At 44.2% G+C, this 27,303-nt stretch overlaps 1 protein-coding gene across 13 annotated transcripts; it reads left to right on the top strand.

Moving 5' to 3' along the window:
* The first annotated feature begins 65 nt into the window (after positions 1 to 65).
* Positions 66 to 27,303, top strand: ERMARD (ER membrane associated RNA degradation). Of its 13 annotated transcripts, XR_003681576.2 has the most exons (19): positions 75 to 106; positions 3,029 to 3,197; positions 4,532 to 4,671; positions 5,630 to 5,731; positions 6,023 to 6,112; positions 8,072 to 8,169; positions 8,594 to 8,730; positions 9,918 to 10,032; positions 11,180 to 11,282; positions 14,823 to 14,852; positions 15,536 to 15,604; positions 16,988 to 17,161; positions 19,584 to 19,670; positions 21,221 to 21,297; positions 21,845 to 21,970; positions 22,284 to 22,502; positions 23,374 to 23,487; positions 24,880 to 25,116; positions 27,193 to 27,273. XR_003681576.2 is itself a non-coding variant. In XM_028494738.1 (18 exons), the coding sequence occupies exons 2-18, from the start codon at positions 3,080 to 3,082 to the stop codon at positions 25,058 to 25,060; spliced, it is 1,980 nt and encodes a 659-aa protein (XP_028350539.1). In that variant the 5' UTR covers positions 66 to 93; positions 3,029 to 3,079; the 3' UTR covers positions 25,061 to 27,284. The 13 variants fall into 13 exon arrangements, 11 of the variants coding, with proteins under 11 accessions (XP_028350539.1, XP_023978231.1, XP_007107203.2 ...); XM_028494738.1 differs by having other exon boundaries at positions 66 to 93; positions 24,880 to 27,284; XR_003681577.2 differs by lacking the exon at positions 27,193 to 27,273 and having other exon boundaries at positions 23,374 to 24,130; positions 24,880 to 24,968.

Raw genomic sequence — 27,303 nt, 5'->3', positions numbered from 1 at the left:
CCTGCGCCGCGGAAGCCGGAAATGCGCCGCAGGGAGGGTCGTGACGTGGCGTGGCGTGGCTTGCGTCATCCCTCGGCGCCGCGGCCGGGAGCCGTAAGTCATGGAGGTAGCGTTGGGGGTCGCCGGTTCTACTGAGCGCGCCCCTCGGGGTTCGGCGCGGGAAGCGCCGTCCGGGCCGCAGCCGGTGCCGCGGCGGAGGAGGGCGGCCGTGCCTGTGTTGGGTGGGCGCCTGCTGGACCCGTCCCGCCCTCCTGCTTCTTGGCGCCGGCCGACCCCACGTCGTTCCTGGGGCCCGAGGTCCCGGCTGCAGTCCGAGAGGACGTGGTGTGGGGGCCGAGGGGACGCTCTGCGCGCGTGTGGAGGCTCTGTGGCCGCGACAGCCACGGCCCGGAGCTGTTCACCGGGGCCGGGGGCGTGCACGCACAACGCGCCGTTGGTTCTAGTTTTTGTTCTGACTGGCCTTCGCCCCTAAGGGAAGTTTTCGCTAGGTGGTACCCTGAGCAGTGTGGGAAGAATGTGTAGGAATACTCGCTTCTGGCTCACATTTGCAAGTCAGAATTACATTGGACATTTTTAGGCCATTTTGATAACGCAAAACTAAATCACAAGGGTCTCATTAACTGACCGTAGATCGGATTCAGTGGGGTTGCCTCAAAATAAGGATTTTACTTAGATTCCTGTCTCAGTCATCTGTCAGTTTTAGCACTAGCTGCTACTTTCTGAGTACTATGTGCTAGGTGCTTTTCAAGTATTATCTCTAATTACTGCAACCAGAGAAGGTGATAATATTTTGCACCGTTTTACAGTTAAAAGCCTCAGGTATGTTAAGTAACGTTTTCAAGGCAAGAGGTAAAGAGTCTGAGGAAGGATTCAAACTCAGATCATTCTAGCTCTCAAGCACAGGCCGTTTGCACTACCCCATGCTGCTCTGGACAAGACACTGAAGTATCAAAAATGGCGTGGGAGGTGCACACACATGCACACAGACATGCAGGGTTTCTGGCTTCTAGGGGGGGACAGGCATGTTCCTGAGTGTAATACACAGGATGATGTATTTATTGTCATGAATGACAATCAGAGCTTTGTAACATCTAATGTTTGTTGATTTGAGGTTGGATTTTATTGTCTAACAGAGTATGGGCTTAAAAGTTAACCTAGAAGCCAACTTGCAGAATTGTATGTGTGTTGGTAGGGGTAGAATATAGCCATTCCTCAAATCTGAAGGTCTTGGAGACTTGGAGGGGTGTATTACAGCTCAGGGTAGGAGGAGCCAATCATTCATGTAACTTATTTTTCATTCATTGTGTGCCAGGGTCTATGCTGTGTCCTGGGGATACAACGTTGTATAAGACATGGTCTCTGTGCTCTAAGATCTTACTGTTTGGTTGAGTCTGAGGGACAACTGTGTTGATCCAGTGTCTACAACCAAAAGAGACCCTTTTTACAACTTCAGGTGCCAAATCCAGGGCCCACTATGCTAGTGGAGTAGATGGGCTTTTGTGCAGAAATATCAATTCTGCCTGTCACCTGTCACTCCAGAACTACAGCTCATTCTTTTAGAGTTCGAATCCTTTTTAAAAATGCAAGGAGTCCCTTTTGATGTGAATGTGACCTTTTAGAGTTCTATTTCTGTGTTAGTCCAGAGACAAACCACACTAGTTTTTGCACTAAGATAATTTGATTTAAAGAGTTAACTAGGTAAAAATTGTTAACTAGTTATCTGAAAGGATAAAAAGAGATCTCTGCAAGTAGTAGTGTGGACACGGCAGCTGCGGGAAGCAGTCACTCCCCCTAGGACTGAGGGAGCTAAGGGAAGTGGTCAGAATTTTAAAGCTTAGAAACTTAGAGGAGGGCCCCTGCATGGCTGAAACTCAGGGGTCTAAGGAGGAAACTGTGCTGCCCAGCTACGTGTAAGGGCCTGGCAAGTCTGGGAAGCAGAGTTCTGAAGGGAAGGCACTGATGCATGGTGTCATGTCTGTGGTGGGCATTCGGTGGTAAAGCTGGGCCTACAGGTGTCAGGAAGACTGCAGACTGAGTTCAGCTGCCGCTGCAGGGCAGTGCTCAAAGGAATAGGAAGCGCACAGGAAGCCCCAGGCTGCAGGCGGTGGCAGGAGCAAGTCTCCTCTCCCCTGCCGTGCCGCAGTGCTCCTAGGGGTGTGCACCGACTGGCTGAGCAGGTGTCCCAGAGGACCACTGAATATTCCACACGAGTCTCTCGGGCAGCACCTCGCCTGCTAGGGCCTGAAAGGATTGGTTGACAACAAGGCCTGAGAGGGGGAAGTGAAGCCTTTGGGGACAGGAATAGCGGACAGGATAACAGGGTGATGCTGACCAGGATGGAGGAACTTAAGCTGGCTGGCTTCCAAATCAGGGAGCTGCCAGGACTTACTGATGTTAGAACACAGAGGCCCCTGAACTTGATACATCACATAAAGACCCCAGGTCAGTTTTAGACCTAGAATGTGATCTGTTTGCAGGGTTATAAGATGAGCTTCGTGTAATGTTGGGAAAATTATGAAAATTTGGTTTTATTTAATCCTTCACGGAAAAGCAGTGTGGTTTGCTGCTTTTTACACCATATAGGGAGTTAGAGTTATGCTTTCTGCTTCTCTTTTAACTCATTATGCTTGATTTTGTTTTCCCATCCCTCATTAAAAAATGCTTATTTTGATAACTTTGGGATAGCAAAGGAATGCTGAAAGGAATAAGGCACTATCCATAAAATATACTGAGCTTCTGTAAATTCTTAAATACTATGATTAATAAAGTAATTTAAAATCTTTAAGCATTTACTTGGAAATATTTGCATAAGTAATCTTCAGTTAACATTTAATCACAATGTTTTAATCATATAGTTCTCATGACATTCGGAAAGTGTGTTAACACAGTAGCTATACCTGAGTATATTCTATACTCAGAATAGAATGTACTCAGAATAGACAGAATAGAATTTTCATATGACTTAAATATATACTAAAATTAATTTTTACTTCGTGTTAAACAGTGTGTTTTATGTTTTATATTTCAGATATTAATAGAGGATCCTATTACCACGTGTCTTTCTCCTTCAGTGTATGATATGATTTGTAAATTCGGGTTTGAAGCCAGAGAAAATTGTGATATCAGTAGTATTGTAACTCAAAATGGTGAAGTATGCTGGACGACAATTACAGACTGTGTGGTTTATACAGAATCAGGTTTGTACTTTCTCTGAAGCCCAAACGCCCGTCGATACCGTTGCATTTAAGATGTCTTGACCTGTAAAATTTTCCTCTCTGCTCATTGCTTTTTGGGTTAGGAGATGTTATAGTACAGGCTTAATTTGAAAGAGAAAAGGAATCGGTGTGGAAAGAGGGAATGAGGCCAGAGAAGCATAGGAGAGTTAAGGGAAAGCTGGGCTCTGAAAACCAGTTGTGAGAAGGAAGGGGTCAGGAGGCAGTGAGGGCTGAGGGGCTCTCAGCTCACCGCCCGTGATCCAGGTGGAAGAGGGAAGAAGATAGAAGTCATATGAATTAAGGGTATAGAATGACCAGTGATATATACAATTATTTTAAATGTCTTCCAGGCGTTCTTGTATGTCTTTTGAAGTAGGGATGTGGGATGGGAAAAAATAATAATAATTGTAAAAATTATAAGTGAATGTTCTATGGCCCAGCAATCCATCCAGGAACGTACAAGACAGGCCCAGTCACAGGTATGAACGTGTGTTTGTGCCAAGTTACTGCAGCATTTTGTAATAGAAAAGAAAGAAAGAAAGAAAAAACATTGGAAATAGCCAAATGTCAAGCGGTAGTGGATTGATTAAGTAAATTATGAAAAAAATATGCATGTAAGGGAATATTATGTGGTGGTGAAAAAAAGTGAGGAGGCCCATATTTCTGATCCAGAAATCTCTCTGAGCTGTATGGCTGAGTGAAAAAATAGGAGGAGCACATACTTGTATTATTTGCTTGTGTATGTATAAATATTTCTAAATACACCCAGGGAATTCACAACAGTAGCTGCTATAGGAAGGAGAACTGGTGGCAGGAGGGAGACTTTCACCCTTTTATATTTTTCTGTCGTGAACCATGTGAATGTTCAACCAAAACTTATCAAAAAAACAAAACCAAAAATTCATATTGTAAATGTGTTCTAAAATAATTAATAATTATTATTATTAATAATGTTATTGGAAATCTCCTAGTTTAATAATGTTACATTAAAAAGTCAGGTTAAAATATATATAACAACATGAAGCTGATTTTGTACAAACTTATATACAGATAAAAAGATTGAAAAAATATTTGTTCTCTTCTTTGAACCTTTCTGTATTTTTCAAACTCGCTAATGAGAGTTCTTCTTTTATAATCAGATAAACACTATGTGACTTATTTTCAACAACATGAGTATCTTTATTGTAAGTTCAATTATAAACTGGTTGCCAACTTTATGGAAATTTCTTAATTAAAGCCCTTTTTCTTTGATGATTTAGGCATTTGCATCACACGAGGTGGCGCTGGGGTACTAACTTGCTTTCTTATCCTTGAAGCCCAGGGTCTGGATTACGGGGGAAGCGTGAGGCTGCTGGGCCCTGTGTGCCAGGCTGTCCACTTCCATTTGTCGTCTCTGACCAAGGGGCAGTTTGAAACGCGATATTCACCGGGGCTCCAGTGGACAGGTGTTCCAGAGGTTCGGCTTTTGAACAACCTTTAGAAATAAAAGACTGCAGATTCCACTTAGAGGCCCTTATTACTTGCTGATTTTAAAGGAGTCTCCTCCATCCTCTGGGCCCTCAGCTGTAAGAAGGCTTGAGTGTTGCAAGGCGAAGTTGGAGCTGTTTGCAAAGCCCGCAAAGCCTGAGCTGAGAGACATCCTTTGACCAAAGGAAGTTTTTGGATGCAGTGTCAGGATTGGGGTTTAGGGACATTGTTTGGTGCATGGGTGCTGGTCCTGGGACAGAGAAAAATGGACAGCTCCAGGAAAAAAAGACCTTACAGACCGGTAGTAAGGTGTTCTTGAGACGGTGGGACCGGGAGACTGGAGGTGGGGATGCTTGGCTTGTTGGAGGGTGAATAGAAGGAAGGAGGAGTAGCTTGGGGCCCAAACCTTGTTTTGGATGGCCTGATGGTTGGTTTGGTGGTTGGTTCAAACCAACCATTTCACTTGGAACATTAAATGATTACAGTAGAGCAGTAACTATAAAAGAGTCTAATTCTAAAATACTTCGGATTTCCTAATGTAGGGTGGAAGGGTGTTCCCTTTCCCCTGTGTAGTAGCTCCCTTAAGTGGCAGGGTGAGCTGCCTTATATTTATCTGTTTTTAAGAACTAATCAAAATGGGAAATAAGATTTAGGTCAAAATATTTGACCTTTCAATTTACAATTATGCCAGATTTATTGCTTTTAATAAACCTTTAAATAAATAAAGAACTTTCCAAAAACTCCTTAGATATTGAACGTCTAAAGAGTTAAACATCTCTCTTGATTCTTTGGATATTGTTATATAGAAAATGTTTACCTATACCAAAAAAGTCATTAAAATATGCCAGTTGAAATCATTCGAGGTTTGAACTTCATTAATAGAACTGTGCCTTTGAGAAATAATACTTATTGAACACAAATTCTAACATATGTCTTATTCTAAACAGTTATTTCCTGAAATGTTTGATGCCTTGGGAAGTCTTCAATCTCTTGCTATTTCTCTTAGCTTAATGAAGCTGACATCATGTCTGGAGCGAGCCCTGGCTGACGTAAGTGTGAGGACTCTTTTGTTGTTGGTCCAGTAAAGTATCAGAAAGAACATTAACCTGTTTTGCAGTTTAGCTCAGATTTCTTGATTTTAAGTATTGTTTTCCTATACAATCACTTAGCATAGATTTTTAAAATATTTTTCTTTTTGAATGATTATGAGATCAAAAACGTCAGTGTCTTCGGTACTTTTGTCCTCTCATTTGTACAGACACTTGCTTTATGGGCGATTTTTTTGTTAACATCATCTGACTCATAATACGATTGTTACACAATATTTGTTTGAATTTTAGGTGTATTTACTGATTGGGAAGGAATGCCCCTTTCTTTTAAGAGATCTGATTGCATCTGAGGAGCTCGCTCAAGTCTTTGGGCAGTCTGTGGTAAGCTTGTTCACCTAAACCTGATGGAGTAGACACAGCGCAAAACAGTTGATGTTAGCTGTACTTCTGTTCCTCAAAATTGATGCTCTGTTAGGAAAAAATTAATTTCAGTGATTCAAGCATATTTTCCTTTCCCACATCCCCTTTCTAGCCAAAAGACACACCTCCCTCTTGTTCTGAGTGTTAATGTGGTTTGATAATAGCCTCTGGTGTGATGACTGCTGGTGTGAGGGCCTCAGGTGTAAGAGCCTCAGGTGTAGTAGTCACTTTGAAGTGATGACCTCTGGTGGGACAGCTTCTGATACAGTGACCTCTGGGGGGCCAGGCAAATGAGCGATTGGAAGCCTTTTGATCCACTGATTACGTATTAATTATAATACTAATTCTGCAGGTTATAAATTATAATACTAACTTACTCTAGAATAAACTTTTAACCCTTTAAAGAGTGATATTATAGTTTTATTATTAAAAAAATCAATATTTTTAACATCCGAGAAATTATACCTTTTGCAGCTGTTCAAACTTACCGTGGAAAAAAAATTTAGATGCCAATTAAAAAACATGTAGAGCTATGTACGTTTTCAAACCTTCTAGAGGCCACATGATCAAGATCGTTTAAGACCAGTGAATAACCTTCAGGCAACTGAATAAGGCCGGGCTGAGGTGAAGGAGGAAGCCAGGGTAGTGCCAAGCTGGAAGGACACTACAGACAGGACATTAAGAAATACGTTGTAGAGCTTTCCCACTCTTACGGTGGTTCCCTACCCCTTGCCAGCTTACGGATAGTTTTCTTTGGTGGCGGGTGTGGAGTGACGTACAGACTGCTTGGTGTCATGCTGAATTCTTAAGTCCCGTCGTTTTCTTCTGCCCTTTGTTTTCTGCCTGTGTTGTGCATTGAGCCTTTTGCCTACCCGCAGCCCTTTTAGCTCCCAGATAATTTTCCTAGTTCGTTGGCATATATATTTCTGATTGCCCAGATGGTATGAACAGTTAACTTAAAATAATACTAAACTTAAAACAGTATTAAATTATTAATATTATAATCATTAACATTTAATTAAGTTAATAGTAAAGTATTTTAAATTAGTGTGAGAGCCAAGACTTCCCAGAATAGCATCGAAGGATCGGCTGTCAAGCTTTTTGACATTGACTTGAAACCCCTCTTTATAACTTCCTGTCCTTTGAGGGAAATCCAGAATGCATCTGTTTCCTCTTCTCAGAGAGTCTTTAAGTTGTATGAAGACAGCTTCAGTCCTCTCCTGAGTCTCCTGGAGGCTCAGCTCTTCTTTCATATGACATGGGGTTGAGTTCTTTTAGTCTCTGAACGGCTTCCATTTTTCTGAATCTCCTCTAAGGTGTGGTGTTTCAGACCCAGAGGTAGCCTATGGAAAGGTATAATTGCAGTTTGATAAGCAGGGTCCTTGTATTGGGAGGGTCTTTGCTTTGTAGATTGAGGGACAGAGCAGGTGAATGGTGAGCTTCAAGCCAGAGAAGAGGCTGGAGCCTCTGTGGTCTGGCTGTTCGTCACTGCCCTCTGTATTTTATCACGAGCACACGCTGCTTACTGTGGAGTTTCTGTTTATCACTTTTTGTTTTATTTTATCTAGATACTGGCCATGTTGATGTATGGTATGAAAGCATGTATCCTGGGTGGGATCTCATCCCCCTTTGTGGCTTTGTGGCCTCTGAAACCTTGGTCTCACCTCTCCTTGCTTATATTTTTCTCTTCTGCATAGTGGGAATAATAGTACTTTCCTCAGAGGTTGTCCTGAGGGTGAGTGAGTAACAAATAAACACAAAATGTGTCTGACATGTTGAATGCTCAGCAAGTGTTGGTCTGTTATTATTGTTATCACTACTATATACCGTTGGTTCCATTAATTCCAAGAAGAGAGCTCACATAATCCCAGTGTTGTATTGGTTTACTCAGTGACCCGGTGATCTGCCACCTCTACCTAGATGGACGTGCTCAAGGTCTTCGTGGGCTCTCCGTGCGGACTCAACCTTCGCAACGTCCTGTGGCACGGCTTCGCGGCACCTCAGGAGATTCCTCCAAAGTAAGGTGCTGGGGGAGGGATTCTCTCTCTTTTTTGATATACTTAAGAGTTTGTTTTATTTTGAATTTCACATCAAGGAAAGATGTATTTTGAGAAGAATGAGAGTTTGGGGACAGGATTTTGAAGATAATACTGGATGTTAGTGGCAGAATGACTGGCGTGGTGATAGGGTTATGATTTCACTGACTTGTGCCCCAGAAGCGCAGGTGGTGACAGGCACAGCGCCCTGGTGCATGGAGACCCGAGGTTCAAGCTGACAGGTTTCTGAGACCACTGCACAGCTCCATCCCCAGAGCCCGTGGAGTTTTCTGCAATTTAATGCTGTTTTATTTTCTTAATTTTAAACTTTTTTTTTGAAAGTAGAGCTTTTTATATGTGTGCTGAGTTTATTTTTCTAATGGATCTCTATGGTATTTTCCACTAGATACTGTTCAATGATGATATTGTTGACAGCAGGATTGGGTCAACTACTAAAGGGTTACCTTCAGCAAACTAAGTTCACATTGGCACATCGACCTTTCATAACTCTTACAAGCTTAGAGGATTTGATCGTTTTCCCTGGTAAGTACCACATGCCACATTTTTCCCTGAATATATCTCTGTAAAGATATTTATGGAGTTATTAAATAGCATTGAGACTTGAACTCTGTAGGTGGAATAGTTATTCTCCAGGGGCAAGATGCCTTTGAAAGTTTCATGAAGAACCTCTTAAATTCGGCCACGTCAACCCTTACCTCTTCCCTCAGTGCTCCCAGGGTTGTCTGAGGGCCACAGCTACGTGACTCAACGTTAATGATAAAGTTAGTTCATTGTGCAGATATGTTGGCATACAAATGGCTTTGGACCAGTTGGTAATGCACTTTCCCTTCTCCTTTTAGCTCTCGTGCCTTTGTACTCATAATCATTATGCCAAAAGTACCAGTAGTATAAATGTTCTCCTATATCATCTTTTGTTTTCTTTTCATGAGAAAGCCATTTACCAAATTAGTGGGGTTGGGGGACACAGGACTTTGAAAGAGCAATTAAACCATGTGTTTGCTCCAGACTCATTCTTTTCCACTTTGGTTGGAGTGTTGTGTCTGTATTTGCTGATGTTAATCCTGGAGGGAACAGTACAGATCATCTTGGTCCCGTCAGTCTTAGCCTTTTTGTATCAAGGATCCTTCTGGAAGTCAGGTGACTGCCAATAATGTATATATTCTTTAAGACTTGATTTTTGTAGAGCAGTTCTAAGTTTACAGCAACATCAAGAGGGAGGTGCGGAGATTTCCTGTCCACGCCCCCCACCCCCCCATGCACAGCCTCCCCCATTATCAACATCTCCCACCAGAGGGCACATTTTTTACCAAGGATAAACCTACATTGACAAGTCATATGACTTGCCACACCTTAAGTCCATAGTTTACCTTTGGGTTCACACTTGGTTCCTATATCTTCTGAAGATATATTTAGTTTTCTTGGTCAGTGTGGTCAGCTTGTTGACCCTGAACTCCTCTACTCAAAGTGTTGTAGCTTAAATCACTAAAGAGATGTAGTTGCCCACGTTCCCTTTTTCCAAGGGTGCCTGTGGTCACCTGCAACCCTGGCCCTAGTTCAGGTGGTCTCACGCTTAGGTGGCACACTGCCTGGGGCCCACGGTTTATCTTCCTGAAGAGGTCGGCTCAGTGGCATCACTCCCTAAGTGTGTTCACACCTTTTTTTCAGTTGATTGGTGTGGTTGTGCTTAAAAATATTTGCTATTTTTACAGATGTTACTTATGAGGTACTTTCAGTATTAGAAGAAGTGATGAAGAAATCCACTTTTATACTGAAAATCATGTTGCCATATTGGGAAGTTGCATTAATCAAGTTCAAGTCTCACAGGTACCTGAAGTGTGGCATTACAAAGTGGTCATTGGCAGCTTGGAGGCCAGGCCCTCTTAAAACCCTAACCTTCCTGCTTTGTCGCTGTTGGAGTTGGAGCACGTAGGAGCAGGACTGACTCAAGAGCAGACCCGAGCATAGAATATCTTCATGTAATTAACTAAAAGGCATCTTGTAACTATGTTTTAAACATTATTTTTTTGTACAGTTTTTGTACAATTATAAGGATAATTATTTTTATTTAATGAATTTATTTTTATTTAAAAATTAAAAAAAATTTTTTTGGCTGCACTGTGCAGCTTGTGGGATCTCAGTTCCCCCGTCAGGGATTGAACCCAAGCCACAGCAAGCAGTGAAAGCCCGGAATCCTAGCCACTAGGCCACCAGGGAACTCCCTGATAATTATTTTTCAGAATCAACGTATTAATTTTTTTTGAGTTCTTACTGTGACTGAAACATGGTGTCCAATGTTAGAGAATCATGAGAGAAAGAAGATGTCAGTGTGTCTCTATATTCCCTGGGGAGCAAGCCCAGGAGTGTAAGCATCAGGAGGTCAGTGGTCTTTACTTCCTTTCAAGTTACCTTATCCTGATATGTACATTTGATTGGATACCTTGAGAACCCACTGAAATCCTGGTTTCTGAGTATTTTTTAGAAGTGATGAAACAAGTTTAGCAGATCTTTTTTTTGTTTTTGTTTTTGTTTTTTGCGGTACGCGGGCCTCTCACTGTTGTGGCCTCTCCCGTTGCGACGCGCAGGCTCAGCGGCCATGGCTCACGGGCCCAGCCGCTCCGCGGCATGTGGGATCTTCCTGGACCGGGGCACGAACCCGCGTCCCCTGCATCAGCAGGCGGACTCAACCACTGCGCCACCAGGGAAGCCCGTTTAGCAGATCTTTGATGACACTTTATTCTACTGCAGCTGCTAAAAATGTTTCATCATACATTAAAACACTAGAAGATGGTTTTACAGTCACTAGTCTAATGAGACTTTGATTCTGTTTTTGTTTCTCATATCAGTGAGTAATGTCTCTCCTTGCTTTGGACACATATTGGTAGTATCTGGAATACAGCACCCTTATTATGGTGTTGGTGCCAGTGTTTACTTTGAAAACATGAAGTTTTGCTTATTTCCTTCAATTTCACAGGTTTGCTGACTGTGCCATATTGTTATTGGTGCAACTAGAGACTGGACTTAGGAAAGTTTTTGCCACAGTTAACAAATGTCCAAAGAGACTTCTGACTGCTGAGGTACACTGCTTTAAATGGTTGATGGTGACTGTTGTTGCTGTATTGACATTTTTCTGTGCCTAATTAAAAGTTTTTAATATCATATTTTTGCTTATTGTTAAATGAATTTTTTAGCTAAGAACTTTCTTTGGAAGGCTTGACTGTCATTTTTTGTGGCTTCCTATTGTGATTTTATGTTATATATTTATTTTACTTGTGATTGTCCTTGAGGGTTCTGTCATATTTCCAAGTAGTCTTTTAAACCTAATGGTGTCATAAAATGAGTTGACGCTTATGTTTTCTCTGTAGCCATATTTACTGGTGTACTATTGTAACCCCATGAGGTGGGCCGTGGGTGGTCTACAGCATGCCCTTCTCGAAGGATACTGCTTCCTTTTGGCCAAAACTGCCAGAGAGGCTTAGTGATGTCTCTGGGTGGCCATGGGCCTAGTTAGCTATGGGAGAATCCATTAGGTAGGGGAAAGGGAGAATATATATTATGGGACAAACAGCAGCATCTACCACACTTGGTATTCTTGTTTCTTTCACTAGTTCAGCTTCCTCTTTGTGCCCTTTTATATGGGCATTCCTCAGAATTCTGTTCTCAACCCTGTACTCTCTTTATTCCTTGGGAGACCTCACATAATACCATGCCTTAAGCTGTTACCTGTGTGGGAGCAACACCAATTAGTAAATACTTTGAAACTAATAAAAATGAAAGCACAACATGGCAAAAGTTGTTGATGCAGCTAAAGCAGTGCCAAGAGGGCAATTTATAGCATTAAGTTCCAGCAGTCTCCAAGGCATTGTCTCTAACTCATGGTTCTTTGATCTCCTGAGTTAGGTTTACACCTGTTTGTTGAATATCTTCATATGAGTTTTCCCCAGCATCTCAAATTTACTTTATTTCAGAAAAGCAAATTTTTTCTTCTACAAATTTGTTCTCTGGTATTCCTTATTATCCTTATTCTCTGAATTGCTCTGCACCAAGCTTTAGCACCACCTTATGCTCTGCCTGCACTCCATTCTCCTCATGGACTTGCCCTGCCAATCGGTTCTACCCCTGATTTGTCTTGTGGTCCTTCAGTGCTGAGGCCTCACCTGGCTCCCCATCACGCTCACCTGGTAACTCATCTCCCACAAGTCTTCATGATTCTCCTTCTCTAATCCATTCTCACACTGCCACTAATTATTTTCTAAACTCACAAGTATTCCTGTGTCTTTTATGGTTTCCTCTGCTTAGAAACCTTCCATGGCTCCCAGCACCTGCCTGCAAGGCTCACGCTTCTGCATGGCTTGTAAGGATGTCGGAGTCTGGCTTCAGCCTTTCTCCAGTTTGTTTTCCCTCTGATTCCCCAGCATTAAGCTCCTCTCCAGTTCCTGAACATGCGTGTCTTTCCTCTCACTTTGCCCACTGCCCCCTGCCTGAGCACTCCTGGCCACAGCGGTGACCTCCCAGAGCCACGTCTACTCAGATCTAACAGCTGCTTTTCTCTGCATTCTCTTTCTGTCTTATCTTGAGGCAGTTCTGCTTTGCCTTATGTGCATGTTTATAGAGCTCTCTGCTGTAGGCCCCTTTGGAGTGGGTCATCCATATTTATGTCCGCTGGTGCCCACACCCGGTGCCTTTCATGTAGGCTCTGCCTAGTCCAGTGTTGTGGAGTGAAGCCTGGGTCTTCCAGCAGAAACTAGAGCCCCAGTTGTCACAGCTCTCACTCGAGTGCTCTTAGAATTGACTTCATGGTAACATGACCAGTCACTGCACGGCTCTGTGGTGTCATGAATTTGGTTATTTAGTTGTCATTTCACTGCACGAATAAAAAGTGTGACTGTTTCTACAGAGGATGTAGTTTATCGAAGAATATCTTAAATTTTAGCCCAGGCTTTTATCCAGAATAAACATAGCATCAATTTATTTACAAAGCAATACATACATGAAAATTATAAAGTGCTATGCAAATGCCGTAATTATTTATTGAATACTTGTTATGGCGTAAGGTCTCTTCAGAATCAATGCAGGATATGAAGATGAGCAAAAACCTAGTGACTTTTAGAAGCTTGTGTGTATGAGGGGTGAGAGATAAGACACTTATACCAACTCCATAAAATAAGGTAGAAGTTGGGCATTCCCTGGCAGTCCAGTGGTTAGGACTACGCAATTTCTCAGCCGTGGCCCGGCTTCAATCCCTGGTCAGGGAACTAAGATTCCACAAGCTGCATGGCGTGGCAGAAAAAAAAAAAAAGGTAGAAGTTAATTCACATCGTTTATGGAGATGAATGAAAAGTTCAGCTTTTCTGAGGAAGTAGTAGGGATATTTAGTAGGCAATTGAATATTTAGAATAGAGCTTGGAAAAAAATTTAGGGTCAGCAATACATGGGCTTTCAAGTCATCTGCACAGTAATAAATGTTCAGGAGTTTTTGATAATATTAAAATGAAAATATGTTAATAAGCATTAATAAGTATAACACATTTCTTGAGCACTTGACTTTGACCAAATACTGATTTTGACACAGTGTGTAAAATCCTACTGAATTCCCCAGCAGCCTTTGAGATGGGCATTCCTTACTTGCAGTTTTGCAGAGAAACCTGAGCATGGAGGTGCTTAGGGTTTCACTTGTAGAAGGTGTGGAAGTTGGGATTAGAGTGCTGAGGCAGCCTGGCCCCGAGCTGTGTCTATAAAGTCTGGGCTAATTATACCAAGAAGCATGAAAAACAAAGGCTATTTGTTGGAGAAAATATTCAGTTGTGCTCACTTGCACACAAATACCAGCCATCAGTAGAAGTGCTCTGTGTGAGTAGTGATTTGTGAAGTTGTGGCATCGTAAGTGTTAGAAGTATCTGAAAGATGTTAAAAAAAAAGAAAAAAAAGAGAAAAAATGCTTGGAGGGTAAAATATTTAAGTATGCTAGTCAAATGTATGCTTTAAAAGCCCAGTTTGTATGAAGAAATTGAACAGCCGTTTTACCCTTAATTTGCAAAATAAAAATGCTGTTTTCTTATCAAGTCCTTAAACTCAATTACAGACTTTAAATTCAAATCTATAAGATCATAAAGACCCGTTAACTGAGATATGCTGATTTAGATCAGACCTCTGGAAATCTGGACTATGATACTTCTGACTTTTATTGTCATTTCTATCTAGTATTTATTACTGCTTTCACTCAGGCCTGATTCTCAAATATTGGCATTAACCTAAAATGTAGAGCTAATGATTGAAGTCGCAAATAAGCCAGATGCTTTCTGTCTGTGATCAGTAGTCCATGAACAATAAAAAAGCATTTCTCAACAGAAAAGAAAAAAAAAAAAGTATCTGAGCTACAGTACTTGTGAGAGCAGTATTCTAACACGGCTAGACTGCCAGGGTTGCTGTATTTTCATGTCTTTTATATTGTGTTTATGTTGTCAATGACATTCTTCCCAAAGTGTTGCTAGATAAAGATTTCTTTACAAAAGAAGGTTTCATATTTGTGGCCCTGTGCTAGAATTTTTTCCTGCTTTGAATAGTGTCACACTACTTGTATTTTGCTTTAATTATTTCTTTTATTTCCTTTTCTGAAGTCAACAGCTCTTTATACTACCTTTGATGAGGTAAGTAAACTTATAAGGTATTTTGAAACAAATAAAACATTGTATTCTTTTAAAATTAAAGATCAGCCATAAGTCATATACTTACAGGAGAATGTTGATAGTCATATAAGCAAAGAAAAAGAGAAAAAGATGATGATAGTGTTGAATATAGTTTTCAGACTAATTGAGACCCAGTCTTATTAACCTACTTTCTAAAGTTATGGAAAGGCCATAACATACATATATACACGTGTATATACATATACACATACACAGTGTTTGCAAATACACATAAATACACGTATATCTGTGTACACACACTACACATAAACACATAAGTACACATATACATAGATACATATATGTACATAAATGCACATGTATACACGAACATCCATAAACACACATATACACACCTATATACATGTAAATATACATAAACATACATAAAAATTCTTAATTAAGAATTTAGAATACATATATATTAAGAATTAAGAATACATACATATATCTTCTTAAAGTCATTGTATTGGTTGAGAAAACCTTTTCTGAACAGGTGGTTGCTACGTTCTTAAGACTGTCCTTATTTCATTTAATCTGCTTTGGACTTACACAGCATGTCATACCAAATGTACAATATCTTTTGACACTGAAAGTTCTGTATGTGTACCAGTTAATCAACTTAGTTCTTTTTGGTGTTTTAGATATTGGCAAAACACTTGAATGATGGTAAAATCAATCAACTTCCTCTTTTCCTTGGAGAGCCTGCAATGGTAAAGTATTAGGCATTTACAATCTAACATCCTTGTATTTATGGATGTGATTAGCACTTCTCAAAAATGATGTTAATTTTGGCTTGTGACGTGCCCATAAGAAATGCTTCTGAAGCATTCCCATGTCTGAACTTCATTATCTGTGCAACTGTCATTTGCTGGCTCTGAGCCCAGCTCAGGTACTGTGCTTCATGCTTTTTGTTTAAACGTCCTTCTCCTAAGGCCTGATGACTTAGCTGACCTGATTCTGAGCAATATTTGAATTTGTGGGTTTTGTGTTGCGCTGGTAGCAGGGACTGCATTTGCTTCGTGAATGACAGCACAAAGTCAGATGCGACTAGTAAGACACAGTGTTGGATGAGAGAAGGTAGTTATTTAGAGCCATTTTCTATTTATCACAGTTTTGTATCTTACGAAGTTATTGCAGTGACTACTTTGGATTGTAAATAGAATTTTCATATTTTCTCCTTTTAACTGGGAGTTAGCAACCTAGGTTCCAGTTCCGGCTGTGTGACACTAGTCAGGTTCCATACGCTCTCTGGGCATCCTTTCTGCCATCAGGAAATTAGGATGATTGAACTAGTTTGTCTAATTCTGTTTGTCCATCAGCAATTTGCCTGGGTCGGCAAATTGGGTTTTCTGACTCATTTTCCTCTACGTTGTGGAAGAGTCCTTGGATTTGTGCCATTAAGAAAGAAGCAGTGTCTTCGTAGGGCTTCAGAAGTAAACGAGTGATGTGAGAAAGGACATGTAAGAAGGAGAGCCATGAGGGGAAAGAAAAATGGTGTTGTCCATGCAGGAGCACAGCAGTGGATTCTTTTATTGATTGGAAAGTTGGCTTCCAAATGTGGTCGACTCAGTTCTCGTTTTTCAGGAGGGTGAGAATGAGAAAGGGTGCTTTTACTAAGCACTGGAGCCATGCAAGCAGTTTTGTAGCCCTGGTGGTGAGTTCTGCAGACTTCTCAGGTTCTTATCAATCAGCCAAGGAGCAGATACAGAAACAGGGCTCCCCAGGATATCCTGCCTGAGGAGCAGGATGTACAGTTACAGACAACAGGGCTCCCTCAGGGGAATCCTGCCTGAGGTGGTGGGGTGCAGTTCCAGAGGACGGGGTTTCCTCAGGGCAGTCCTGAGCTAGTGGGGTGCAGTCCTGCCTGAGGTAGTCGAGTGCAGTGATAAAGCCAAGAGATCCCAGGGACTATCGTCACTTGATACTTTTCTGTTGTGTGACCTTGAATGACTTTCTTTTTCAGGCTAACTTTTCTGTAATGAACATTGCTGCTGCTCAGATGTTTGGGGCTTTTGCCCTTTCTGGGCCTTCGGACTTTCCTTCTTTCTGCTGAGAATACTAACCAAATATTTTCTGTGTCCTTTTTTTGATAGGAATTTCTCTGGGATTTCCTGAACCATCAGGAAGGTCCCCGTCTAAGAGATCGTTTAAGCCATGGGGAAATCAGTTTACCTGAATTTCCGAAAGAAGCAGCCAATCAGTTGCTTGCATTTTCCTTTGTACTTTTACTCAGATTTATTGATGAAGATCTATTATCAGTGTTTAAGGTAATGTGTAGGAAAGAAAATTAATTAGATTCACTGTCATTAAGTTATGAAGGAATATAGTTTATTTTCAAATATAATTAATTATATTTTAATCATCTTTTGTTTTAATTTATATGAGTACAGTGTGCCTCCATCTGAACATGTGTACATGTGTACAGGTATTGTGTATAACAAATAAATCAATATTACTTGATCTCACCTAAAATAATTCAACCTGTTTCCTAAGCATACCTTTGCTTGTGTTTTTAACAGTGATGGGATATTGCAAACCAGAGAACAAAGTATAAAACAGGATTAACTAAATAAATTGGAAAAATTTACAGAGGACTATTAAATGAGACAGTAGAATATTTGTATTTGTCAATAAACTGTAATTCTTTTATATTTTAAAAGAAATAATTTAGGTTAGATTGTTAGTTATATTTTAATCTTTTTTTCAGACTGTACATGTAACAATTATGGTAAAATTTGTTTCAAAATTCCAACAGGATAGAAAAATTAATACAAAAAGTGAAAGTTCTCAGGAATCCCTTCTCCCAGAGGTGACTGCTGTCAGTAGCTGGGTGTCTCTGCTTCCACATCTTTCCATGAGCCTGTAGTGCGGGTTCCAAAGCAGGACATACTCTGTTTTGTAACTAGCATTTCATTAACAGTTTATTTTTGGCAACTTTGTTCTACCTTACTCTGTCTCAGCTGCTTGATACCCCCATCTTATCAATGTGTCATTATTTGTCTAAGCTGTCCTTCATTGATGGGTGATTTAGAATTTTCTCTGGTGTGGAAAATGTCTAACTATGATGCTGAAATTCTTTTGTGAACTTCCTGTTAACGTTTTTGCTCTGTTTTATTCAGCTTCATTTTCCTCACTGGTTTATTAGCCTTATTTGCCATTTTCAGAGTATGTGTTGCTTGTTACCGGTCTTTAGGTTTTGATGTTTTTTCTCTCTGACTTATGCATTTGAAGTTGTTCTTAAAAGACCCTTTGCTTTTCAAAATTATAAATGTATTCATATGTTTTCCTGTATAGTTTTATAGCTTTTTTCCCCATTTACATCTATTGATCCAGCTGGAATTTATTTCACCTGGGAGTGACTTAGAGAATCTATCTGTACTTCTTTTCTTTTTTTAACAAATTGCTTGCAAGTTGGCCAAACACCATTTAGAGAATAAATATCTCTATACTGTGTGCACTGGACTCCAGACCTGGACTCTCTTTCCCTGTCTTTACTAAGCTTCATGATACAGTTTGATATCTGAGCGATTACTTTCCCACCCCTCTTCTTCTTCAGAATTGTCCTGCCTCTTCTCTAATTGTTATTATTCCAGTGAACCTGTGTAGTTAAACACAAAGCCCAAGCCCAACCAACCAGCCCACAGGAATGGGCTCCTGATGGATTAATGTGGGGATAATTGACATTTTTGCAAGATTGAACGTTGTTCCCTGACACAGGCCAGTCCCTACTCTTCACTCTCCACATTCAATCCTCTACCTCAAGCTGGTGCCCCAGATCTGCATCCCCCCTCCTCTGTCACCCCCACTGCTCCCCTGAGCCCCTGGGAGGGGTGTGGCCCCCATGTGTCCCCACTGTGCTCTGAGGCCCTCCTGGGGTTCCTGTCTCAGGGGAGAAGCCGTGTGTGCTGTGGTGGCTTCCGGTTCGTCACTGACTTCAGGTGTGAGTCCTGGCAACCCTGCCGGACGTTCACCACACGGTGAGGGCTGCTTTCTGTCTGCTCCGTGTAGCACCCGTGTGGTGTAGGTATCTGCGTGAGTGAAAGTTGAGTGCACCTCTTCTGCAAGTAACGACTAACTATACGAGTTGTTTTGTGCTTTGGAGAGTTCTAGGTAGTTACTGCTTATATGTAGGAAAGCTCTTGACTTTTGTGTATTAAAGTTGTCCACTCTAAACTCACTGACTTTGTAATAGTCCGCCACCGTGGGTTTTCCAGTTATACAGATGTGTCAGCTGTAAATAATGTTATTTTTACTTTTTTAAAAATGTATGTTTGGCAATTGAGTGTTTATAGTATGTAATCCTCTTTTAGTTATATTGATTTTTTTTTTAGTTACATTGATTTTTAATGTTTAAATTCTTATGTCCTAGTTTTTTAGGAGAATCTCTTACATTTTCCAATTGTTTGGCATCTTTTTTTCCCCCATTTATTTCTTGTTTTGCTGCACTGTGGACAGAGTGGCCTTTGTAATTTAACATTGTTAATCAGCCTCATTTAAAAATTTTGTTGGTTATGGTTTGACTACTATGTTAGACCTATCTTAATGAAGAGTTTTGCTTTCTTTTAGCTGAGAGAATTATGTGAAGGAAGCTAATTGGAAATCGGGACTCTTAAATGACCTAAGATACAATAGAAGAAAAGTAGAAGCCTGACCAGAAGTTGTAGTAACAATTGTCTGTTTTCTCTAAAGCAGGAAAAAGCAGCAGTGAGAGCATTGGTGAGCGTTGCAGAAGCCTACAGCGCTCGCTGCCATCCAGTTTCTCAGCTTAAAAAACAGGTGTGTTGGGAGGGGCATGTGCAGGTCAGTTGTTGCAGAGATTTGAGAGGTACAGGCCAGCCTTGTCCAGCCGGGCTGCAAGTCCGCAGACCTGGCCTTGTAGCCTGCGCGCCTCTTGGACACATGGCCTTGGCCAAGCCACTGTGTCTTTCTAAGGTCCAGCAGTTAGGGTTGTGGTGGGGTTTGTGTCCTTGGCGTTCTTGGTACTTGATGGGTGCCTGAGTGCTGTTAACCCGGGACTGGTCACAGGTGTTGCTTTTCGGTGGTGAGGAATGCCAGCTTTATGAGGCCAGCCTTTGTTAACCTGTAAAGTAAACAAGCAAGCAACAAACTTTCTTAAGCGTTTCTACCAGGAAGTTACAATTTGGCGAGTAGCTTAGGGACTTTATTTTCTGTATGGTAGGCGGTACGAGGGGGCAAAAATGGGGTCGTCTCCAAGAATATAATAATCATGATAGTTGCTAACTGAGAAATTCTAAAAGGAAGCTGTAAAATCAGCACAGAATGGATTGGGGAGATTTGCAATGGCGGCAGGGAGAAGCCGAGCCTGGAGAAGACAGGTCCTGAGTAGCATCAGGTAGGAGGGGTTTATCAGCAGATGTGCAGGAGCAGAGTCCAGTGGCATTCTGTCCTTGATGTTTGAGGGAAGGAATCAGCCTGAGTTCCTGTGTCAGCGGGTCCTGTTTGCGATGGTGCGTCGGGCTACTCTGGTACCTTTATCCACTCACATCGCCCATCGTGATTCTGAGCTTCCAGAACAAAAGCCGTTAGAAGGAGGACCCAGAAGCGTTCAGGGAGGGAGGCTTCAACGAAGGAGGGAAGGTTCTGGAAGGAAGAGAAGCTTTGGGGAGCCAGCCTTCCTGCTCCTTGGCTGCTGCTTCCAGGTCCCGGGTCAATGCCCCTTCCTTTCCCCACAGTGGGCGTTCTGCACCTTCACCTTTTCTGTGGCCTCGTACCCCTGCCGCATGTGATTTAGTCACCTTTTATTCTGCAGCTGATCTTGCATCCTGTTCTTTCTAAGTCCACTGCTCGGGATATCAGCTGCGTAACAAAGTACCTCGTTTGGTGGCATCAACAACAACCACTTAATTTGCTTGTGCTTTTGTGGGTCATAAATTTGGGACGGGCTCTGCCAGACAGGAACCCATCTGAGGAGTGGAAGTCTGTTCTGGGTGCTCGGTCAGCTGCACTCGGGCAGAGGTGGGGACAAGGGGAGGGGCCTGTCTCCAACCTGCTTCTCCCTGTGTTCTCAAGGCCACGGCCATTCGCCACGGCTGGCCCCGACCAGGGGTGGGGACAAGGACCAACTCTCATCAGCAGGCGTCAGAAGAATTTTGGACACTTCCTTAGAATCCCATATTTCACCTGCCTTCCTTTACCTGATTTATCGAGTAACAGACCCATCACCTAGTTTTAAAGTGTGGCATCTGTAACAATTTTACAGATATGTCTTTTCTTGGAAGTGATGACAACATCTGTAACAACTTAAAAACATATTTTCTAGAACATTATTTAAAAATCTTGAAAAGCCGTTGTACTTGTCCTGTCAGGTGCTGAGCTGTGAGAGGAGCATCGGAGTTTGGCCGCTGCTGCCTTTGCCTGAAGGATCCGAAAGGGAGGCTCAGCGGTGAGTGCCCCCCCAAGTCACGCAGGCCTCACGGGGGTCCGAGAACGTCAGCCTCTGAACGATTTTTTTTCTCTGGCAAGCCCGTCGGGAGACAGATCCCAAGGAGGGGTTGCTAGGTCTTGGTGACTGGAGGGCCAAGACTTGGGGGTTCAGGGCCCGGTCGTGGGGGAACCGTTTGCAGAGACCAAGGGCACAGGGACGAGAGGCAGGCCTCATGGGGAGGAGGGTGGCATCTGGCAGAAATGGTTAGTGGACGGTGTGACAGCAGGTCTGAAGCTCAGGAGAGGAGTGGGCATGGACACACTGCAGAGTCAGCTCGAGGGTCACAGGGCATCTTCTGACAGCAGGTGCATCGCCCACAGTGTGTTGTTTCGTTTATTTTTACCTCTCCCTCTAATGGTGGCTTTTTCGTTTTATTTGGGGGGAAAGCAAGTTGCAGATTGAGTGCTTTGCTCAGTGAACCACTGAAATAAATAATATTCTGCACTGGCAATAATTAGGCATCTTGCTCATTGTCATGTATCTTTAAACGTTTTCTGTTTTTCAGATCAGAAGGTAATTCTGAAATAAATGCCTGCCACTCTTTAATCACAGAAATCGTGGCTGAGCTGTGTCACCATGTGCCCGAGACCCACCATGTTCCTCACGACTCAGAGCACCTCCCTCCTGAGAAGTAAGTTCAGGGTATCCTGGGTGAAGTATATTGGGGTCGCCGACTTCGCAGTTTTCTGTGTTTGAAGTCTTACACATTGAAGGTAGTGTTAGAATCCCACTGTGTTCCAGGAGGAATTATTAGATAAGCCCTGATGGTGTGTGCGTTGGTCTGTCTGACGGACGTTACAATACACGATCTGTTCTCACCATCAACACCCGCCCAGTGTAACGATTGCAGCAGGAAACCGAGACCGCGTTGGAGGCCACGGCAGGTGGGCAGGCCGCAGAGGACCGGCGACCATAGGCCCTCGGACTCTCGCTCTGCCCTGCAGGTGGCCCCAGCTGCTCCGTGAGCTCTGCAGCATCCCTGTCCGGACCCTGTTCTGCCCCAGAGCCGTTCTGGAGGTGCTGGCCGTGCTCCGGAAGATCGGCGCCCACTGCCGCCGCGTGTGTGGCCAGGTGGCCGCCTGCGCGGAGCTGAGGCGCCGGCAGTGGGAGGACAGGAGCCTGCGCTCCCGGCAGCGGCGGAACTACCTGCGCCTCGTTCACAGGTGCGCAGCTCGCGGGTCTCGTTTAGAGGAGCTCTGCTGGGCAGCTCTTACCTCTGGGTACACTTCTATCCCTGACTTCAGAGAAATACTTTCAGGAAAAGTTACATATGTGTCACTTTAAAATACCATTTATAATTTTGGGATATGGGTTCTACAGACCCGAATGAATATTTGGATTTAAAATATAACAGCAGATTTACCTGGGGATGCCAGCGTTGTGTATTTTAGAATGGCTACATCCTCACGAAATTACCATTTTGGACAAATTCCTAGAATTTTGGGGTTGAATGGTATCTGTTTATAAAGCTTTTAGTAAGCTTTCGGAAGGTTACATCCAGTTTACACCCTTACCGGCAGTTTATGAGATGATGCTGTTACATCACACATCCTTCCCCAAAACAGGGTATATTTTAAAATTCCTCCCGGGAAGACTGGAGTCTGACTTTAACTGGAATTTGGTCCCAGAGACGTTGAACCCGTTCTCATGTTTAAGCCATTTGTGTTTCTCCTCTTGGGAGAGTCCTTTGCTGAACGTTGACTTGTAAGGAAGGAGCTGCCACTGGGCAAAGGGAACAGGAGCCGAGTGGAGGGGACTGGGTGCCGAGCCGGTGGAGCCCGGTCCTCAGAGCAGGCAGGGCGCCTGCGGGCTCAGAACCAGGCGAGGAGCTCAGGCCCAAGGTTGGGGGGCATCCCACACAGCCTGCAGGGGCCGGGGCTCATGGCCACTGGAAAAATGGCTGTCCACACAAGAGTGTTCTTTTGAGAAGTTTAGATTTAAGGACTTTTGAAAGAAGGATTGGCTAGATGAAACATTTTTCTCCTTATAAAGGTGATAAATACTTACGTTTATTAACTTTTACTTTATTTTTAGTATTAAGCTTCTGTCTTCTATGCTTTACCTGATTTTATTGCTGATTGCACTGGAATTGGTCAACATTCATGTGGTTCTTGGGAAAAATACTTCAGAATATCAGCAGTATCTAAGGTCAGTGTCCTCACTTACAGGAGACGAAGCTGTGTTTTGGTAATTCTGAATCATGTTCACTCCTATTGGTTATTTTCTTGGTGATTTTTTTCAAGCCCACAGTCTGGTCCTGAACTGTTCTTCTCTGTGGACTTCAGTGCAAATTTGTGAGCGTTTAAAACTGACACGTTTCAGAAAATTTAATGTGATTTACATGTGAATGATTTCGGAATTCCTCCCTCTGGTGTAAGAATAATGTCCAGACAGTGTGATTGGGAGGAAGCTGGAGAAGCTGCCACCGTCTTGGGCAGCTGTGCGGATGCCTGGGGCCAGGTCGCGGCTCAAAGCTGTGGACTGTCTCTGCCGCGGGGCCACCCCGGGTACTGTAGGGTGGTGCCCTCCACCCACTAGATGCCAGTAGCCCCCAGTTGTGATGACTGAAAACGGCTCAGATGTTGCCACAGTCCTCTGGGGGCAAAATCACCCTAAGTGAAAGCTATGCCTCTAGACAAAGGGTCTGTGGATTTTCATCGTATTATTCTTTTAACTTCTCCCTAAGTGTGAAAATTTCAAAAACTCATAGTTGGAGAAAATTTTAGGCTACTTGGGAAACTTTGAGGAGAATTTGGAAAATGTGAAAATGGCACTTCTTCCCATCAGTCAGGTAATTCCCCTGTGAACTTTCTGACGAATTATCTTTCAGGAAAAGCCTTTCAACAGCAATAGCTGCTCCCAGTGGGACGTGTTTGCTTTGAAGGGGTGGTCCCTCTCTCCATCAGGGCGGGTGAGGCTGGTCATCAGGGTGGGAACAGGAGGCACAGCCCTCGAGGTCCTGTGTCCTGTGGGTTTATTACGCGTGAGTGTGGTCCAGACGGCCTCTAAGGTCCTTTCTGGAACCGAGTCCCATCAGCTAAGAGCATCCGTCATATGTGGATTTGGGAGAGAAAGATGGAGGGTGTGTGAGCTGTGTGGAGTCTGGGCGTCCACCCCCTCCAGTGACACTCTAGTTCGGCGTTCTTCTTCGTCCAATTTGTATTCTCTCGTTCCTGTTTTGAATGTATTTCTTTTTCTTGAGTTCTCAGACAAAAATTAACTATAGAACTTCAGTTGTAATTTCAAAATGAAGGGGATACATTTAAATCATTATTGCATTTTACAAGGGAATAGATAAAGAAATTAATTTCTTTCTTTTTTTTTTTTATGGTATGTGGGCCTCTCACTGTTGTGGCCTCTCCCGTTGCGGGGCACAGGCTCCGGACGCACAGGCTCAGCGGCCATGGCTCACGGGCCCAGCTGCTCCGCAGCATGTGGGATCTTCCCGGACCGGGGCACGAACCCGTGTCCCGTGCATCGGCAGGCGGATTCTCAACCACTGTGCCACCAGGGAAGCCCTTATTTCTTTCTTTTAAACAGGTTCTTAAAGTCCGTCTTGCAGTACACAGAGAACCTGGCGGCTTACACCAGCCAAGACAAGAACAAGTGGGATGAAGCTGTCAATCTCACACAGGCGGCCTTGTTGAAAATTTGGACTTTTAGTGAGAAGAAACAAATGTTAATACATTTAGCCAAGAAATCCACGAGTAAAGTAGTCTAATAAGTCAGGATGCTTTGGGATCTATCAGAAAACCCGACCTGAGTAGACTACAGCATGTGAGTTGAAAATCCAAAGGCAGGGTGGATTCCAGGTACTGCTTGATCAGGGCACAAGGTCCTTTGCTCTGCAGTTTCCTGATTTGCTTTTCCCAAGTTGTTGGTGTGAACCTCAGGCTGAATCCCTGGGAACTAAATGGGCGTAGCAGTTTTGGGCCTCATCTCCCAATGCATACTGTCCAGAGGAGAGATTTTTCTCACCCAGCTGTCACCCAGGAATGGGTGGCTTCATCTTACTGGCCACAGGCCTAATCTTGAAACGATGGCTGTGGCCAAGACCCTGCCCTGCACTCACCAGTCAGGCTGGGTGGACGTCTACTCCTGGATCGGCCACTGGGGCTTAGAGGGAGGGCTTGGGCTGGTCACCCTTGTCCCTGGAGCTGAGAGGCTGATAATGATTCAGATCTCGAGGGAGAGGGTTGGGGAGGAACAGCTTCTGGAAGGTGCTGGGTAGCAAGCCTAATGGTCAGCACGTCCCCGGGTTTCCAGGTCTGGCAGGTTTAGTGCAGGAACCAGGAGGGCGGAGGAGTGAGGGCCAGGGCTGCAGCCGGAAGAGCCGGGTCAGCCCTCGCAGGAGGCCCTGGGTGGCCACTGCAGGAAGCTTATCCGCTTAGGTGGCAGCAGCAAGGCTGTGGTTCTCCAGGAACCCCCGCAGGGCTGCCCCCAACCCCAGTCTGTGTGTGCTCGGCTGCACCCACCTGTTGTGATGCACAGCCTCCTCCAGGCTTGCTGGCAGGTCTGGCCTGCCAGGAAGGACTTCCCACAGCCTGTCCTGGCTTCTCAGCTGTCAGAGATGAGCGTGGAGGCCGCCGTGGGGTAGGTGGGGCCGTTTAACAACAGCCATCCGTGTTCCATCTGTCGCTTCATCAGCCCAGTACCTGCAACTCCCTTGTAAAGTGAACTTGTGGGTAAAGACAGTGAAACCTGCTTCTGCCTGATGTGATGCCAGATGCCCACGTTGACTGTCCACCTCTGGAGGAGGTGCTCCTATGGTCGGTCATGGTCGGTCACGGGTGTGGGCTCGAAGGCTTAACCACTCCTAACACTCCTGGTGTTGGCGCTGGAACGGGCAAGGGGGAAAATGGACTGATCTGTACTATCACCAAGCCAGTGCAGGATCTGTGGAGCCCAGCGGCTGCTGGGTTGGCAGAAACTCATGTTAAATGCTGCTGCTCTACAGCTCATCGCGTTCCTTTGCCCTCATCTGCCCACCTCTGTTGGTTGTGGGTCTTCACCTGGTAGGTTGACCCAAATCTCACTCTTGAAAGGGCTTTCCCGCTAGAAATCTTCCTAGTTTTGGTAACTTGTTTTCTGTTGACTTTTATCCCTGGAAATGGGCATCCTTTCCCATGGGCCCCCAAGTCCCCGCCTGTGGCCGCAGCCCTGTCCCCAGGGGTGTGGGGGGCGGTCACCCCCATTACAGTCGGCCCCTCTCGGTCCTTTGGTTCCGTGGCACAAGGCCAGCACTGCGGGCGGGCCCTCAGCCCTTCTGTGTAAGGGCTGCCTTGGGGGCCTAGCCTCCCCACAAGCCGTGGCTCCGAGGGGCTCACAGGGCTGCTCCCCCCTCATCTGCTTCCTTGATCGACCATGTGTCCTGGTGGCTCAGAGAGGAGGGTGCCTGTCGGGTGGGCAGCAGCCCCAGGCGTCCCCGTCTCTGCCACGTCCTCCAGGGGCTGCTCGTGGGGCTGGAGCGCGTGCTGAGGTCTTGGAAGTGGTGCCGGGAGAGCCACCCAGCAGATAAGGCTTCTGTGCCGTGGTGATGGGGGTGGGGGTCACTGATGTCCACAGTCAGGTCACCGTGTCACCTGACGCCAGCGGTGGGCACTCTCGTGGGACAGACGTCAGCATGCTGTGCACTCACCTCCTCCTCACGCCCACGAACCACTCTGATACCTCTGGCCCTCAACTTCCGGTCTCGTTGCTTCCAGGCCCCTAACCACCTGGCCACACTTACCAGTTGCTTCCTCCGTGTAGACCCACCCTCACGGCCATGGGTCCTTCCCGGCGCTTGACCTGCCCCCCGAGACAGTGGGGGGGCTGCCCTTGAGGCTGTAACACTACAACTTTCTCCTTTAGGTGGTGTCAGTGGATTTTGCAGAAATCAAACAACTCGTACTTGGGGCAACGGGCCGTAGGAAGCTCTCCTTAAGCCTGTGGGCACACAACGAGGAGGCGTGGGCACGTGAG

The sequence above is a fragment of the Physeter macrocephalus genome, chromosome 10 (assembly GCF_002837175.3).
Source record: "Physeter macrocephalus isolate SW-GA chromosome 10, ASM283717v5, whole genome shotgun sequence".
Taxonomy (NCBI): Eukaryota; Metazoa; Chordata; class Mammalia; order Artiodactyla; family Physeteridae; genus Physeter; species Physeter macrocephalus.
The sequence above is the reverse complement of the archived record's forward strand: the minus strand, read 5'-3'. Positions and strand labels throughout refer to the sequence as shown.

What these genes read in the sequence shown, in the direction of transcription:
- ERMARD (XM_028494737.2), top strand. An exon ending in AGTGGACAGGTGTTCCAGAG is followed by an intron (nt 4,672 to 5,629) that starts GTTCGGCTTTTG and finishes TATTCTAAACAG; the next exon opens with TTATTTCCTGAAATGTTTGA. An exon ending in GGATTTGATCGTTTTCCCTG is followed by an intron (nt 8,731 to 9,917) that starts GTAAGTACCACA and finishes CTATTTTTACAG; the next exon opens with ATGTTACTTATGAGGTACTT.